General features: G+C 41.2%; 2 protein-coding genes across 2 annotated transcripts in view; both read left to right on the forward strand.

Moving 5' to 3' along the window:
- LOC136779079 (discoidin domain-containing receptor 2-like) overlaps window positions 1-5,858 on the forward strand; it is a 61,401-nt gene extending 55,543 nt beyond the window's left edge. Inside the window, exons 10-17 of the mRNA XM_066736406.1 lie at window positions 607-782; window positions 1,028-1,202; window positions 1,287-1,549; window positions 1,778-1,915; window positions 2,279-2,586; window positions 2,745-2,982; window positions 3,183-3,332; window positions 3,399-5,858. Of these exons, the coding sequence (XP_066592503.1) occupies window positions 607-782; window positions 1,028-1,202; window positions 1,287-1,549; window positions 1,778-1,915; window positions 2,279-2,586; window positions 2,745-2,982; window positions 3,183-3,332; window positions 3,399-3,548 (1,598 nt within the window). The 3' untranslated portion in view covers window positions 3,549-5,858. The remainder of the gene's footprint in view (window positions 1-606; window positions 783-1,027; window positions 1,203-1,286; window positions 1,550-1,777; window positions 1,916-2,278; window positions 2,587-2,744; window positions 2,983-3,182; window positions 3,333-3,398) is intronic.
- A 1,162-nt stretch (window positions 5,859-7,020) lies between these two features.
- LOC136779080 (U-scoloptoxin(19)-Tl1a-like) lies at window positions 7,021-8,535 on the forward strand. The gene is made up of 3 exons (XM_066736407.1): window positions 7,021-7,179; window positions 7,844-7,951; window positions 8,043-8,535. Exons 1-3 carry the CDS (start codon window positions 7,110-7,112, stop codon window positions 8,165-8,167), a joined length of 303 nt encoding a protein of 100 aa, XP_066592504.1. The 5' UTR covers window positions 7,021-7,109; the 3' UTR covers window positions 8,168-8,535.
- Window positions 8,536-15,931: the final 7,396 nt, after the last annotated feature.

Below are 15,931 nucleotides of genomic sequence, written 5' to 3' on the forward strand. Positions count from 1 at the left end.
TGTACACTGCCATTTATTTTTAGTTGCACGAATTTCTTGTACCATCGATAAGAATCTAATTTGCTTTGGAAATTTTTATAATTGGCGAAAAACCTGATAGTGCATTGTTAGGGTATTCGTGAACAGTCTACTATGAGAATTCGCCTACCTACTTAATTATAAGCATGAACAATGCTGTGGAGTTCGGTAACTTGTTAGCAGACTTTGCTAAGAAGCTCGTTCTACCTCCAAAAGCTTCATTTTGAGAGAGTGCTTCTTTTATGGGCAATAAAACGGTTTTCTCGATGATAGGGATCCCTGCTGTACCGCCTATTAGCTCGGAAGGATTAACTCCTTCGCGAGATAGGATTCTAATCGTCCTGTTTTTTGTCCCAGCACGCAATAAATATCGCTAAGAGTCGTCTTTAAAGCCGATAGGAAAACAACTAAGAAATTAAAAGTTGAGAAACTATTAGTCTATGACATTACGATGTTAACAATACGAAAGTTCAAATAATTATAGACAAATGGTATTAGTGAAAATGAAGATAGTAGAATGAAATCTTAGGAAGTTTGCGTTGTAAAAAGAATTAAAGAAAAATTGAACTAATTTGAGAAAACCCGTAGTTACAGTCCCGGAAGACGGTCAAGAGTACCTAGAAGTCCTTATAGGAGTCCTGACAGCCATCATATTACTTCTCCTGCTGGTATTCGTCATTGTCCTACTTTTGAACCGAAGGCAAAAACTTCAGAGCTCACCGACTGTACTGAAAAATCCATTTGGTTTCGCCATAAACATGAAGGTAAAGACTTTATAAATATGACGAGGAGAGTTTTCGTAAACAAGCTTTAATCAACAATCAAGAATCAACCGACTTAAATGCTTTCTGATGTAAACCTAGTCTCGGAAAACTTTGAGTTAAAAGAGAAAAAGGTTTCAAGCTGGAAACTTGTTATGTCACTTGGCTGGACACGTTATTCTAAAGCAAACTTAAACGCAGCTCTCGCCAGTTCCAAGGCACAAATTTAATTAATCACGTGCTTCCAGGGACTCTTTTTCAATTTGACTCCCGACGGGAGGTTGACTGAAAATACGACCAATCACGTTTCGCCCGATATGCCAGAAGACGCAAGCATGCACGAATCTCTAACTATGGAACAATTTAATTCACCTCTCGTCAACACACAGTACAAACCTACTTATGCCACGGTCAACAGCTCAGGTAAACTATATACGAATTATCATGATTGAACGATCAACTGGCATGAACGTCGCGTTTTGATCTATATATACATTTTTTTCTCAGAATCCCCCAAGGACTTGAAGAGTTTAAATCTGTCAGAGGAGAATGTGAGACTGGATACAAAACCGGAATCTACAATAGGACCTCCTAGTTATTCTTCATCACCCACAAATTCACCAGCCAGACACTCTCAGCATTATAGGACGCTTCAAAGTTACAGCAGCCCAACTACCAAACTCAATATCACTGCCACACCCAATCACCAGAGAGATGTTGATCACCTACAGTCAAAGAGATGGCACACAGCTCCCAAAGAAAAACATAAGGTAAAACTGAAATTGTATTTTCAGAGATTGACAAGAATATAACACGGTGCATGTATTTATAAAAGATCTTTGCCCTCTTTTATAGAATTACCCTATTAAGACGTTCTATATTCAAAATGTCAGGTGCACGTCTATTATAGAAATCATATCATTTGTCAGTCTTCCAACATTGAACGAGGTTCTGTATTTATAATGACGGAGATTAATAAAATTTTCGTGAATTCGCAGATACCTGCTCCAGTTGTCAGTTGGAATATTGCACCCAGCATGAACAAGCCGTATAAGTGCAAAGAGATAGAACCCACTAATATACCACGTCAGTGCCTACGAACTACAGAGAAACTTGGCTCGAGAAATGTCGGCGAGGTACGAAACTGAAACTGCCCTAAAATGTAAAGGGCGAAGGGGACTGTAATAACGCTTCCGCATTAATTACCATAATAATAATAATATACGCGCAAACCTTGAAAGCGTAAGAATAATAATGCAAAGTTCTAAATATATTAAAATACGCTCTGATTTAGCTCTCTCCGAATTGAATCGTATATACTACATAGAATCTCTTTCTGGTCCAAACATAAATCTTGTCATTTGTCCATTTTTGTCGGATGGGTCCGATCGAAAGATCGATTCTTCACACATTGCTGTGTGATTTATTTATGGTACTGGTGTGCAAGCTGTTTGTTTCCACGATTGAGACGTTTCTGTAAGCTTTGACTTGATTTCCAGGCAATAATTTGCGAGGCTATAGGTTTGGACGAAGTGGTGTGCGGGGCTCCAAGACTGGTGGTGGCTCGTGTGCTAGGAGATAACAGTGAAATTCGAGCTTGCACCACGACGGACCGGCTGAGAGAGGTCAAATTCCTCTCGTGTCTATCCGACCCAAACATCGCTCGGGTTTTAGGAGTGTGTTCTGTGGAGCCAGTGCCCTGGACGATAATCGAATACACCGAATTAGGAGACCTCGCTCATTATTTACAATACAGCGTGCCACTTACGAGTACGCTTAGGCCAAACTGCAATTTGAAAGCTCTTAGGTAAATTTGCAAATTGAAAAACAGTTGAAAACTATTGGGAGCTTTCTGGGCTTCGATCGATAGTTCAGTAAACTCATCAATTTCTACCAATGCAGTTAAACGAACATCGGCCAACTAAACTAGTGTGATAAATTCATTAAGAGTTTGTATTTTTTCAGTCAAAGCTGTTTGCTGTACATGGGAGCGCAAATAGCATCGGGTATGAGGTACTTGGAGTCGAAGAATTTAGTGCACAAGGATCTGGCAGCGAGAAATTGCTTGGTGGGTCGTTCCTACTCCGTGAAAGTAACAGACATAGCCATGTGCAGTGACCTTTACAAGAAGGATTATAGTGATATTGGTTGTACCAGGCATCCAGCGCCGATCAGATGGTTGCCGTGGGAAAGTATACTATTGGTAAGCTACTTTCCACCAATCAATTTTTATAAATCATTGCTTCACCAACCACTGCGAATCAATCTCTATTCCCTCCTGTTCTTATATATATATATATATATATATATATATATTAATTAGTTTAATTAACAACATTCGTGTGGTAGAAATTAGTAGTACTCTCACTCTGCAGTACATTAATTATAGTGTCCAATTTACAGGACAGATACACCTGCTCGAGCAGCGTTTGGTCATTCGCTGTGACGCTCTGGGAGATCATGAGTCTTGCCAGGGAAAAGCCATTCCAACACCTCACCAATGACCAAATCATTCAGAATGCTGAGAATATGTATTATGGAGCAGAGTTACAGGTATGGAGGGAGAATAATTATTATAAGTTTCTTAAAAACACTTTATTAATTAAAAATTGATTGCAGGTATTGCTGCCAAAGCCCACCATGTGCCCAGAGGAGGTTTACGAAATGATGTGTACTTGCTGGAGAAGAGACGATGGCATGAGGCCTAGCTTCAAGGAGATTTGCACGTTTCTAAAAAGCATTATCTCGGATTTCCGACCTGGTGCATAAGTTAACTGTGATAAACAAGTAATTCCAATGAAAATCTTGAACCGGATCTCAAGTGCAGTATTCGAGTTTCGAGAGTGGGAGCTTTGAAAGTGTACAATCGTTAGATTTAGGTGTGCTTGTCAGCTCGGTATCGAGTTTTAAGCATTGTCAAATGTCAGACTCAGACTCAGGACGAAACCGAGTGACGCCTGATGGAAGTCTCAGAATTATTAGCATTCGAGTATAGAGAGATTAAGAGAGACTGGAAGAAAATGATTTCAGAGAAAGGATTGTATGAAATAATTTTTTCTACTTAACAAAGAATCCAAGAGAAGCAATAAACTAGCATTTGTCTGGGCGTCACGGGAAGTTTCGGCCGTTCACTAGTCAGTTCGATTCTTTCATTCCTATAAGAAAAGTGCTATCGTGTACAGTATTCTGTCACTTCTAATGCGAAAATGTGTATGTTAAAATGCTACTGATAAATTTATTCACTTGTAAATACAAATCAACGCACGGAGAAAAGATTACAGTAAAATTGACACATTGAACCAAGGTCTGTATTACTGCTGCAAGTGAAGGAATAATTTTTCTCGAATCTTTACTGTGGAATTATTATACTGGGGAAAAAAATTATCTTTATCCAAGTATAAATGCATATTATATTTCACTATCATGTTTTCTCCGTGTAAGGTAATATTATCCACTGATAGAAGCTCTGAAAATTGTTCATCTCGAAAGAAATTCTATAAAGTCGACTCATCCATTGGAAATTTGTCGGTAGTCGCGTACTTAAATCTCTCTATTTAATTAAGTTGATAAAGTTTCCTTGTTTTTGCGAGTACGTAAGTTCATCTAATTAAATTTGTTTCCTACTTGGTATATAGGTATTCGTGTAACCGAAGTTGTGTTTCGTCCAACGAACGTCATTGAATTTCCAGAAAACAAATTACGCTTTAAAGGAGAGCTGCTAAAAATTCAAATTTCTCCAGCCATTTGTTTAAATTTGAATTACACATTTGCGTTTCACACGTTGTACAATCACTGCCAAACATCTTTGTAATCTTAGCTATAATTCTATTCTCCTTGGCTCCCGAATTCTGAAAGAAGAGATTAACGCAGAATAAATAAAATTATCGCTCGCATCAATGCTATGCCAGAATATATATTTATTTTTAGATAATACAATATATGAGTGTAAGGAATTGAGTACATTTAAACATATTTTCTGTTTTTCATTTCTATCAAGGTAAAACTTTATATATGATTTTTCTTTTTTCAACGGAGCAATATTAAACTATTGAGATTGGAGCACGATCATCCTTGGTGTTAAGAAACTTTACTTATTGTAGATAATGGTTAAAAAAATATAGGCGAGCTTCGTATAAGTTTGTATGTAAATGTGTAAGTAATAAAAAGTGTACAATCAAAAGGTGTTCCGACATAAAGTGTCGTATCAGTACAGTAATTGTGTTTAATCACTCAAGGCGAAAACGGGAGGTACAATTATCAAACCGTTTGCTCAACTGCGCGGAAAGTTGTTTCCTAACAGCACAACTACATATCAACAACTTTTAATAATTAATAATCAATCTCCATTTTCTGCAAAACTTCCTTACAAGGCAATAAAACTACCGCTCCTTCCAATAATAATATTATATTAAGATACATTCTTCTCGTTTTGCCTTTTCAAGTAACTGCATTGTTTAAACGTTTCTGCTTCAACAGAAAACTGAAATAAATAATGTTGATAGACTCATTATTATTATTAAGCAATCTGCATTAAGAGAGTGATCCATCGTTATCGTTGTAATAAATTGACAGTTTTTCATAAGTAGTGTGGATTTTTCTCGAAGCCAATTAATTGTATAATTAACAACACTTACCAAAGATTTGCACTACCGCAATCTAAAAATCATATAGGTACTTTAGAATTATATAGTAAACAAGAATTCATTTCGCCAAAACGGCTTATGTTTGATTACAGTTTAATTTAATAAACAAGTTTGTGTAACTAATTACAAAGGTGAACTTGAAAAATGAATTATGATAAGATTGACGATCGCAAGGTTACGTGATATTGATAAATGAAGTAACAGTCTAATGACCTATGATAATTGTCTCTACGAAGTAGCCTATTAGATCACGGAACACGTGATTTGAAACTGAATACAATGAAAGTATATATTGACATACCAAAAACATTTTTTGAGCTTCCTCGTTGGACTTTCTCGTCCAACACCGAATATTAGCGGTTTGTATTGCAGGTAAATATACAAATGTTTGTTCATTGTACCACCAGGAAGATTGTAAAATAAACTGACAAATATGTTTTCAACGGAAAATCAGTTAGAGGTGTGATCCACAATTTTCATTTGAAATTATTTTTTACTTAAATCGAAATCTCTTTTGCTTATTATTGTCATTGATACATGGCGAGTTGTATAATTTCTCAGACGCTTTGACGATCGATATCATCGACGATAGGAACGTTCTCGTATTTTCATTCGAATCACAAAGCATCGCATAATCGACGCCATGCTAAAATCATTTCGTGGACTGTCGTGCTAGAATACTCTTGATACTTTCGTATTTCTTCCAAGCCAGTGGCTATGTGGCACGAAGAAAATAACACTTGACAATGAAAAGAAAAAAAAATAATAAAAATACAGTGGCTGAAAAAATTCAGCATCCCGTTATTCGCGCAATGCCACTTAACGTGATGGAGTAACGAGTCAACGGAATACATTACTCTATTTCCCATTTATTTATTCACAACGCACGGAATCGAGTTTACAACGTTCGTTGCACGAAAAATAAAATCTAACGCAAGTTTCTCTCGAAAATGGTGCAATATTAAATTGGAATGAATGAGTAAAAAGCGCATATCGATCATAAATCACATTGGTGCTTTTTTATCGCCACGGTTTACTATCCATTGCAGCACCTCGTATCACGAAGGTCATTAATCTCCTCTCCGTGACTTCAGATTGATTTTATCAAGAATTGATGACGATCTTCCAGCAGATAATCCACTGTCCGATTTTCGACAAATATTTGGCACAGCACGATAGTCTATCGACTCGTGAAATGGGTCAATGTTAACATTATATCTCCTTATCACGAAAGTGAAATAATTGTTCCACGAATACCTGTCCCGCCAGATTGCCAAAACATCGTTTCTTTCGATATGTCAAATTGAGAAAAACAAAGAAAATTTAGGAGGTTAAAATTTTCAGTAGAAGGAAAGTTTGTGAATCGAAGCAAATAATAAACATCACGGGGGTATCCCCTGATTGCGTAGATATAGGGGCTGATGTGTGCGTGTTCGCCGGGCGTGCTTCCTGGTAGGATTAACGCACTGGGGCCCGGCCGGGACAAAGATTGCCGCTGACGACGGAACAGATAATGAAATGCATGGACACGAACGCGCATGTGTGCGTGACAGCTGACTACCGTACATATGTTCGGATGCTTCCGTTTATATAACGCTACTCTCGGGAAAGTGAGACCATTAAATCGTCGACTGTCAAAGGAGCCTCCTAACAGACCTTACCGACCTAAACGACCAAACAGACCAAAATGTCTCAACTATCAGCCGTCAGCCTTTTCTGCCTCCTCGCCATTCTGGCTGTCAGCCTGCACTCTTCAAGTAAGTCACTCTTTCACCACACATTTCTGCATTTATGTACTTTATATTCATTCGCAATTCCAATTGACTATTTTTTTTTAGTTTATTATACTTGTTACATTCCATAAAAATCTATAAGAAGCCACATAAAGTAAGTCTACGATGAAGTATATATTTGCACAACGACATTTGGCGTTTTAATCGTAAAATTTCCATCTTGCCAAACGATTTTGCAGAACAGACTCTTGTTTCGATAAATTATTTAACAGTCGTTTGACTTTTAAACGCCATTCTCTCACGTTCGCGTTTTGATCTCTTACGACTAAGGTGCACGCGAGGTCGAAGGTAATTTTGACTTACCTTTGATCATCCCGCAAAAGTGAATGACCTCGCGTTAACTTTACCACGGAAAATTTCAATTTGCTCAACAATCAGCCCCATTTTCCACCCTAGCTCGCTTCCTACGCGTCTCTTATCTTACATGATATGCTTCTGCGCGTCCCATTCAATCGTAAACCATGTAATACGAGTTTTCCGAAGCTCTTCTCTTCGAGCTTAAAATGTTATCTCATGCAGACAAAAATTTCACTTGTATAAAAATTTATCAAGAGCCGAAGCTTCGGAAAATTTTACGACAAGAGATTTTCTTGTGTTATGTATATAACCGAAAGATTATTATTTTCAGCCAGTTTGTCATTGTGTCCTAAGGAGAACTGCGTGAAAAACGGTCAATGCGAGTTGTCAAACAAGGAGGGTCTTTGCTCGAATCCTTCGGAAATATGCTGTGGTATTGGTGAGTTGATTTCTCTTTCAAAACAGCTATCACACTTGTATATAGTAAAAAAAAAATAAATGTTTAACGCGAATTAAATTGCATTTTGCAGTGAAATCTGAATTCAGAACGCACTGCCGTCATTTCGGAGGCGAATGCATGAGCAGATGTGCACAAGCTTTGCAAAGAGACGTCGTTGACTGTCCAGCCGGAGAAACCTGCTGCATTTTGGTGTAATTTATTGACGAGAGTTGAGAATCTTTGGCACAATCATCCAATAACTATTTAAGAATTCACCAATGAACATCGAATACAATCTACTTGGAATGATCGACGAGCACACACGTTTACTCGATCATTGCAGATTTGACACGCGTGAGCGCGAAATATTTGCTTCGAGTAACATGGTTGTTAAAAAGAGCGATATAGCGAATGACGCTTTTAGACGATAAGACCATTTATCACTATTTTAACGATCCTGTACCACCTCGAATATAATCACGTCCTTCGAACAAACGCCACTTGCCTCATTTGCTACGAGGCATTTGCATATAAAATAATAAATAATATTACTGATATTTAAAATAAACGTAAAATAATGTAGAAAGAAGAATTATAATCATTTACGAATAATCCTCGATCCTCCAGAGCGAGCGTTGTGCGATTTTCGAGAATCGATCTAGGGGGTAAAGGGCAGATCGGGCGAGGGAGAACCGAAAGAGAGGAAGAGGAGAAGAAAAAGGGAGATGGAGGTGTTTCGTGCCTTATCTGGTGGGGAAGGTAGCCCGAAGCATAGGCGAGAGTTGAGCCGGTTGACAAGAGGTCGTGTTGCAACGTGGGTGAGAGAGAAATAGCCCTGAGGGGCTCTGGAGAAGGGGGGAGGGCTGCAGGAATCAGACAAGGAGATGATGACGAGGGGGGAAAGAGAAAGTGCGAGGCGAAGGAGAAGGATGACAAGAGCAAGTGGGAAATTTCGAGGGAGACGAGAAATGGCGGTAAAGGACGAAGATGAAGGTGGAGAACGAAGAGAAGGACGCGTTATTCGTTAAACCTTCGGCAAACCGGTACAATGTCCTGTGTCTGTGTACGTTTGAATATTCTACTTTACCTCCAACCGCGCATGTGAGTGTGCGTATTTGTTCCAGCGTGCACTCATTCACGTACACACTTCCGTATATATTTCCTACCTCTGCACCAACACACGCAGTCCGGTCCACATTTACGCGACTGTGCGCTGCACTTATCCCTATTGTGTGTGGGAGTTTGAGCGTCTGATCGTGTTTGTGTCGGGGCATTGTGGTCGTACGCAGATACGCAAGAGCCGTTTTGGTTTGGCCCCGGGGGCTCGTTGCGCAGAATTATGCAGTTTGAAAGAAAAGAGAGTGAGAGAGACGCGCGAGCGACTTGTACGCCTCGTTGAAGATCGGCCGCCTTGAAGAGCACGAGCCTGGACACGCCAAAGAATGATCGAGCGCTCTGGGCGAGAACTAGAAAGCGGCGCGTTACAAAAGATATACCAACGTTTTATATATTCATGTACTCTATTCCCACTGAAGAGCAATCGATGAATCGGGAAGAATTCGAATCTCGACGAAGACTCGTTTTTGGCGAAGCTCGCAGGTAAAAATTGCTGCTGCGGCTTGATAAGGTTTTTCTCCTTCGTACACGGAGAGTGATGTTTATTATTGTTGGTCGAGCTGGGATAACTTTGGAGAGAGATATAGGTATATATACTATATAGCATACACATATAGTTGTAAGAAATTGTTCCCGTGGCGATGTATGTATATCGTTTTGCCTTAAGAAGGTGGTTGTTTCTTCGTTGGTGGGTATCTAAGGATCGGGCCCGGAGGCTATTCTCCAATGAAGCGGCTTACAGTTCGCGTCCTTCTTCTGCTGCATGATACCCCCTCCACCTCCCCGGGACCCCCGGGCTAACCAAAATGATTCCCATATTCCTACTAACATGCAACGCTGCACAATTTCTGCACTTGCGAACGATCGCTCTTGGCAAATATTGGCCATCTTTTCCATACCAAACATTTTTCCACTTGCTAATGTTTGCTTTTTCAAAACTCCCAACACAATTTTTCTCTCCGATGCGAGCTCCTCCTCCCACGTCCTCTTGCACTCTTTTTCTCCTTTCGCGTTTTATCTCTTTCCCAGCCAAGAGCTTTCTTGCGCTTAATTAAATTTCATTCGTATATATACCCAAGCAGAACGTGCAATTTTCAAGCAGCTTACGAAATTTTTTCTCAAAGAGTCGGGCCAAACGAATTTTCTAGCCAACTGTACAGTCGGTCCCTGGAAAAGTTTTTACTCCGCGGTAAGTACTTAGCAGTGGCGTATAAGAGCACTCGAAGAGGAGATGAAATATGGGAACGATTTTAATGGTCGCGTTTCCAATTGCTGTTGGCCCTGTAGCGAAACTGGTCAAATATCGAGCGCCAGACATATATGTGTGTGCATGTATATATATATATATATGTACATCTATATATAACGAGGTCTTTTGTAAGCTGCGCCGAGGAATTTCACGCAAATTTATGCAGTCTCGGTGAGAAGAACGCGAAGAAAAGTCATTTGGCCATGGTCGAAAATAGTGGAGAGTCTCCAGCTGCGCCGTGCCACGCCGCCTTACTGTGGATATGTTCCTGGAGAACGGCGAGTCCCGCGGCTTCGGGATGTTTCCTGGAAGTCGTGGGGGGGTTTATCTTCGAATTAATATTCTAGTAAAAAAGTAATTATCGGGAAAGGAGTGGAGAGGAATGTGTGCTCGAGGAACATTGGCAAATATTTTGGAGGATTAGGGAGGAAGAAGGAGAGTGAGTGCGGAGTAGATGTGGTTGCACGGAGAGAGGTAAGAGTGAATTAGTACGATAGGAGAGAGTAAATGGCGAAGGGGAGGGGTATGGGAGTGAATATGGGGGGGGGGGGATTGAGGGGGAGAAAGGAAGTGAAACGAGGAATGGGTGGAAGCGGAACGGGTACACCTTGCCAGAGGCGATGCACGTATATGTATATAAAAGTCGTTTCGGCTTGCCCCGGGGCACGGAGGATAGCGAGGACTCTCTGTGCCCTGTCGGGACTGAAGAGTGGTAAGGGGAGGACGGGGCAGCGAGGCGAGGGGGAGGTAGAGAGAAAGAGAAGAGCTGCGAGATGGCCCGAGGCCACTCGAACAGGAGACTGCGGTCCATGCGCCCGAGGCGTCTATATTGTGTGCCAGCCCTCTCCGACTCAAGCTTCACCCCTTTTCCTACCTTTCCTAGAGAGCTTCGTTCCAGAATATTTATCCAGTACTCTCTTTCGCAAAATCTCCCGAGAACTGAAATTCGTCTCGTAAAATTAACCATAAGCCGCGCTATAATGAAAATTGCATCGCGTACCGCGGAGAGTAATCATGCTCTTTATAGTAAAATTCTCGGTGATAACGAAGGAAAAGTTGTGGACGAGTCCAGCATCATCACACACTATGATAGGGACCAGCAAAATATAGAGATATTAACGCACTCGTATCGTTAATGACAAGTTCCAGATTAGCCTGAAGGGCGTCGCATCACGAACGTGGAATTGCTAAATGTGATTAAGCTTGTGTGTCACACAAGCACGCATATGCTCTAACGTATAGGATCCGCCAAAGGGCGAAAAGATGAAAATCTGCATCTACATCGCAGCTGGAACGAGATAATCGAAAACCCTATACCTGTAACAAGCCTCTGCGTTTTTTCTCCTTTCCATACATTTTAATCCATCATCCCATTATGAGCAAACATGTTATTTATAGAGATACCGTTCGGCTCGATCACTTCTTTCATATCGTTTTTCATTCCAAGTTTTATAAAAGGATCAACGAGATAAATGAATAAGATTTTGCTTCAAACGATGATTTAATGTAGATTACTCGATACGATTTCTCGAGATATTACTGCTGAAAAGCATGATTTTCTATGATTCTGGAGGATGAGTTTTGAGAATGTTGGAGGAATTTGGTAGTTGGTAAAAAAGGGGTGGGGGAGGGGGGATGCAAGTCGACGTACTCAGACATTCGCGTGGGTGTAAGTATTCGGAGAGTAGGTATACGTGAAGTCGTTCGGGTTTGCCCAAGGGGTCGGTGAGATAGCGAGTCTTCTGTTGGATTGGGGAAGGGTAGAGGGCGAGGGGGGAGGGATGGAGGTTTGCCCCGAAGGCACCCATCGAAACAATGCGCATCCTGGCATCGCCTCCAGCGAATTTCAACTATCCTCCCCATCACCATTCCTATTTTTCCATCTTACCAACTTCCTTCCTCCTTTTGCAACACTCTCGCCTTATTATTCCGTAATTACTCCTCGCGAACGTGCTATAGGCGATTTGCTAGGAAAAAAGAGGCTCCGCTATAAAATCTTACGAGCACCGTCCACGTGTTTGTCCATGAAAACTCAAGCTCGCGATAAGGAGTAAAACTATTCCGAGCGATAAAATATTTGGAATCCGATTTATGTACAGCGAGATATTTTTGTACCTTTAGTTTTTCGCGGAGGTTGTTGGTTCGCGGGCAAACTGTGTGGCTCGAATCGTAATAAAGTGTACTTTGGTCTCTCTCTTCTTCCACTCGTGCACTCCTCTTCTGCCCCCATCCATCCCCATCCACCCTTTGCGGAGGGAGTAACGATGCCCCGAAGCTCCGCGGCGGCACCGTAACGATAAGCAACGAAATGAAATATTAATGAAGTATCTGTGCGCGACCATTTTTCGCGGTGTCTCGCCACCATGAAACCCCCAGAGTCTTAAAATATCTGAAAAGATAACAAAAGCTTCTTTCAAATTTTTTTCTCTCGATCGTACACTTTTCTTTTTCTCTACGTGTTATTGAATGCCTGCGCCGAGGAGTAAAAGGGACAAGTTTCTTGAGACGAGGAGCTGGATGACTTGTGGCGGGCAGCAGCGATTATTAGCGCTACTAACCTGGGAGTTCTGTGGTCGCGAACAATGCACGAAAATAGCCCGTTGCACACCTCGGATCTCCTATGGCGGCGCATGTCAGCACTGCGATGAATGCGTGCTACCCGAGGCAATTGCCTAATTGCAGTGAGAGGCTGCCAAGGATCAGGGGTGAGCGAACAAGGGGAAGGACACACAATGCTAGGAGAGGAAACGTAAAAGCCTATTAAAAAAATCTCTATAAACAGAGGTAAGATGATGATGAGCTTCTCGGGGAAAATTGTGTGAGAAATGATAAATTCTGTCGCGCAGTGACAAGAGAGAAACTTTGGTGATAACGGTAAGAAAGGCGCGAGGAATGCAAAAAAAGAAATAAGTGAAAGGGAACGAATAAAGGAGTGAAAAGAGAGAGGGAATAAATCATGGGGAACCATAATGTTCTCTCAGTGTAAAGTACCGTGCGACTTTCTATCTTTCTTCCTCTCTGTCCCACGTGCGTTCGAACGCCCCCGCAAGCATCCACGGGCCAGTGCCTTCGCGTATCACCGTCTCGCTCGATCTTCACGATCTTCACGAGTCGCCCCGGGTCCTTCGTCCTTTTTGCATATAGGAATAAAACCCCTCCCCCATACCCCTCGTCCTTTGTATATCCCTCCTTTGTTCGCCAATCCCCCCCCCTCCCCCCCCCCCCCCAAGAAAATCCGTGACAACTACAAATTCATCGAGTATCCTATTGCGGAACATCTTAAAATTATTTATGTTGTTTCTCTATCGTCAAGGTCATCCGAGTGTTCGCTTGGTTCACGTTTCCATAAATCTAATACAAAATTTCCTTATACCGCGGCAACTTTTCTTTCACACCGGACTGTGCAGAGAGATCTCAGGTTATCGGTAGGAAATTTTGCAAAGTCATGGATTTTAATCTGAAATCAACGAATATTTGTCGTGGCTTCCATAAAAGTTACGCCGTGGACGAGGCTCAGCAATGACACTTAATGGAGTGGTTATGGGAGAATTATTAGACAACTGTACGAGATTAATCGCTGTTAAGACTCCTCGTTAAAGTTGCTGAATAGATTGAAATATGGCTAGCAGTAAAGATGAGATACCGTTGTTGCAGCGTCACTCTTATGGCTCCTTGTCTAATTTTGTTTAGGCAAACAAAGCAGAATCCCTCGGTAAGTCATATTTTCACAAACCCATCACGAGCAAATTTACTATATTCTTAGTGCAGAAACTTCCTATTTGTGAACTGCGCAAGAAAAATGATTGTTTGTAGCTACTAAATCACTGGAGGATTAAATCATTAATGTCTGCCACCTGAAATTATACATTACGTCATTCAGCTCTTATAGAAGATTATACAATATTAATTATACCGATGGAGTAATTCAATTAAAATCTGTTTGTCAGGTGATCATTAGTTCGATTAACGTGTCCATTGATTTCAACACTTTAATCAGCTTTCAGCCTAGATACGTGAAAGATGGTGTGGTATCTCGTTGTGACGCTACACTCTTGGACAGCCTCTCGTTCTCGTGCCACGGTGTATCACGATGAATGCATATTTTATGCAACGTTGAAGATGCGGCCAAATTAACCCTTTAACTACACAGCACCACGTGACAGCACTGTTCCAATTTATTCCCAACGATAATTTCAACTGAATACGTTAGTTCAAAATGCAATTAGATTAGGTAAAATATTGGCCAAAACAGTGAACTAAAAAATGCAAAGGTACCAGACAATCACAAACCTTGTCTCACAATATGGGACAGTGAGAAACAGAGGCATGGATAAATTTAACATTTCATATAATTATTCAATAAAATAATTACCTTGCAATCTTATCTTTTTCCCAAAACTCCTTCCTATTACCTATTTTGATTTTGAAAGTACCAATCCTCCAGAAGAAATTGCAGTTAATTGATAGACGAGCAAAGCAAGCAGGATGCTACGAGTATGCAGAAGTGGCAATGAAGAAGGTCGTGACCTTGGCGGGTGTCCTCCTGGGATCGGTTACTCAAAGGAATGGGGGAGGCTCGACTGTGCTCGAGTGGTTGAGAATCGTTATTGGCGAGAGGTTAGGGTACGTGGTGGGAGTTGGGCCCGCAGCACGTCCCACGGCCATCTATGAGAGCTCGCAATCAGCTTTCTCAGGTTCCTTACATAAGTAGGAGAGCTCCTCTGGATGGGGTAAAAGTGGAGTGGGGAAAGCAGAAGGATCGAGAATGGCGAGAAGCCGCAGGCTGTCTGGGATCTTCTGAAAATGATTCACAGCCTCCGGTAATTTACATTCGCTTGCGTGGGTGATCGGCCGGACTGCCATCGAAAAGGTTAAACATACACCCACGGGAGGTCACGTAACAGAGAGAAAGATCTGCGAAACTCGCGCTGGCTCCGAGAGCCGCAAACTCGAACGATGCAAATCTCCCGTCGATACCACCAGCTTCAAACCGTGCATAATACAGTTATGGCATCTGCAATTTACATACATTGCAAAATTTAAGCATCGCTTATTACGGTGCTTTGTCTAATGTCGAATCTCACGAAGTATCCGAGTGACTTTCAGCCACGTGCCATGAGACCAGTTTAATACCTGAGAAATTACCCGGTTATCATACGCGACTCCCACTCGATATAATTAATACCCCTTTACTCCTGGAATCGGAATCCTTTGTCGAAGAAGCACGACTGCTTCCGGAAGGTCTACGCACAGGTAAGTATAGTTCGAACAGCCCGATCAGTTATTTCAGCTTAATTATAGAGGACCGAGGCTGATTAACTTCTTCTACGTTACCCAATTAACTGTATACTTTGTTCTAGTGGACGAATTACGTATAGCAATGTCAGTACTGTTTCTAAACTATCAGAGACGAGTCTTCTCACATACCTCCTATAGGATGTTACAAAGTCCACGAATGTAATTCGTGGTGTTTGATACAGTTTGTCAAGGCTAGGTAAGGTTATAGACATGTAAACACGTTGCTTTTGTTTCGTTGTCTTTGAGAGAACTTAGCTTGCTTCTTATTTCTATCTAGGATCACAGATTTCAATTAGTTCGTGTTTAACTATTGACGG

Source organism: Prorops nasuta, unplaced genomic scaffold, assembly GCF_024137725.1.
Source record: "Prorops nasuta isolate Cenicafe-Biocafe unplaced genomic scaffold, Cenicafe_Pnas_1.2 PNAS00015, whole genome shotgun sequence".
Lineage (NCBI taxonomy): Eukaryota > Metazoa > Arthropoda > Insecta > Hymenoptera > Bethylidae > Prorops > Prorops nasuta.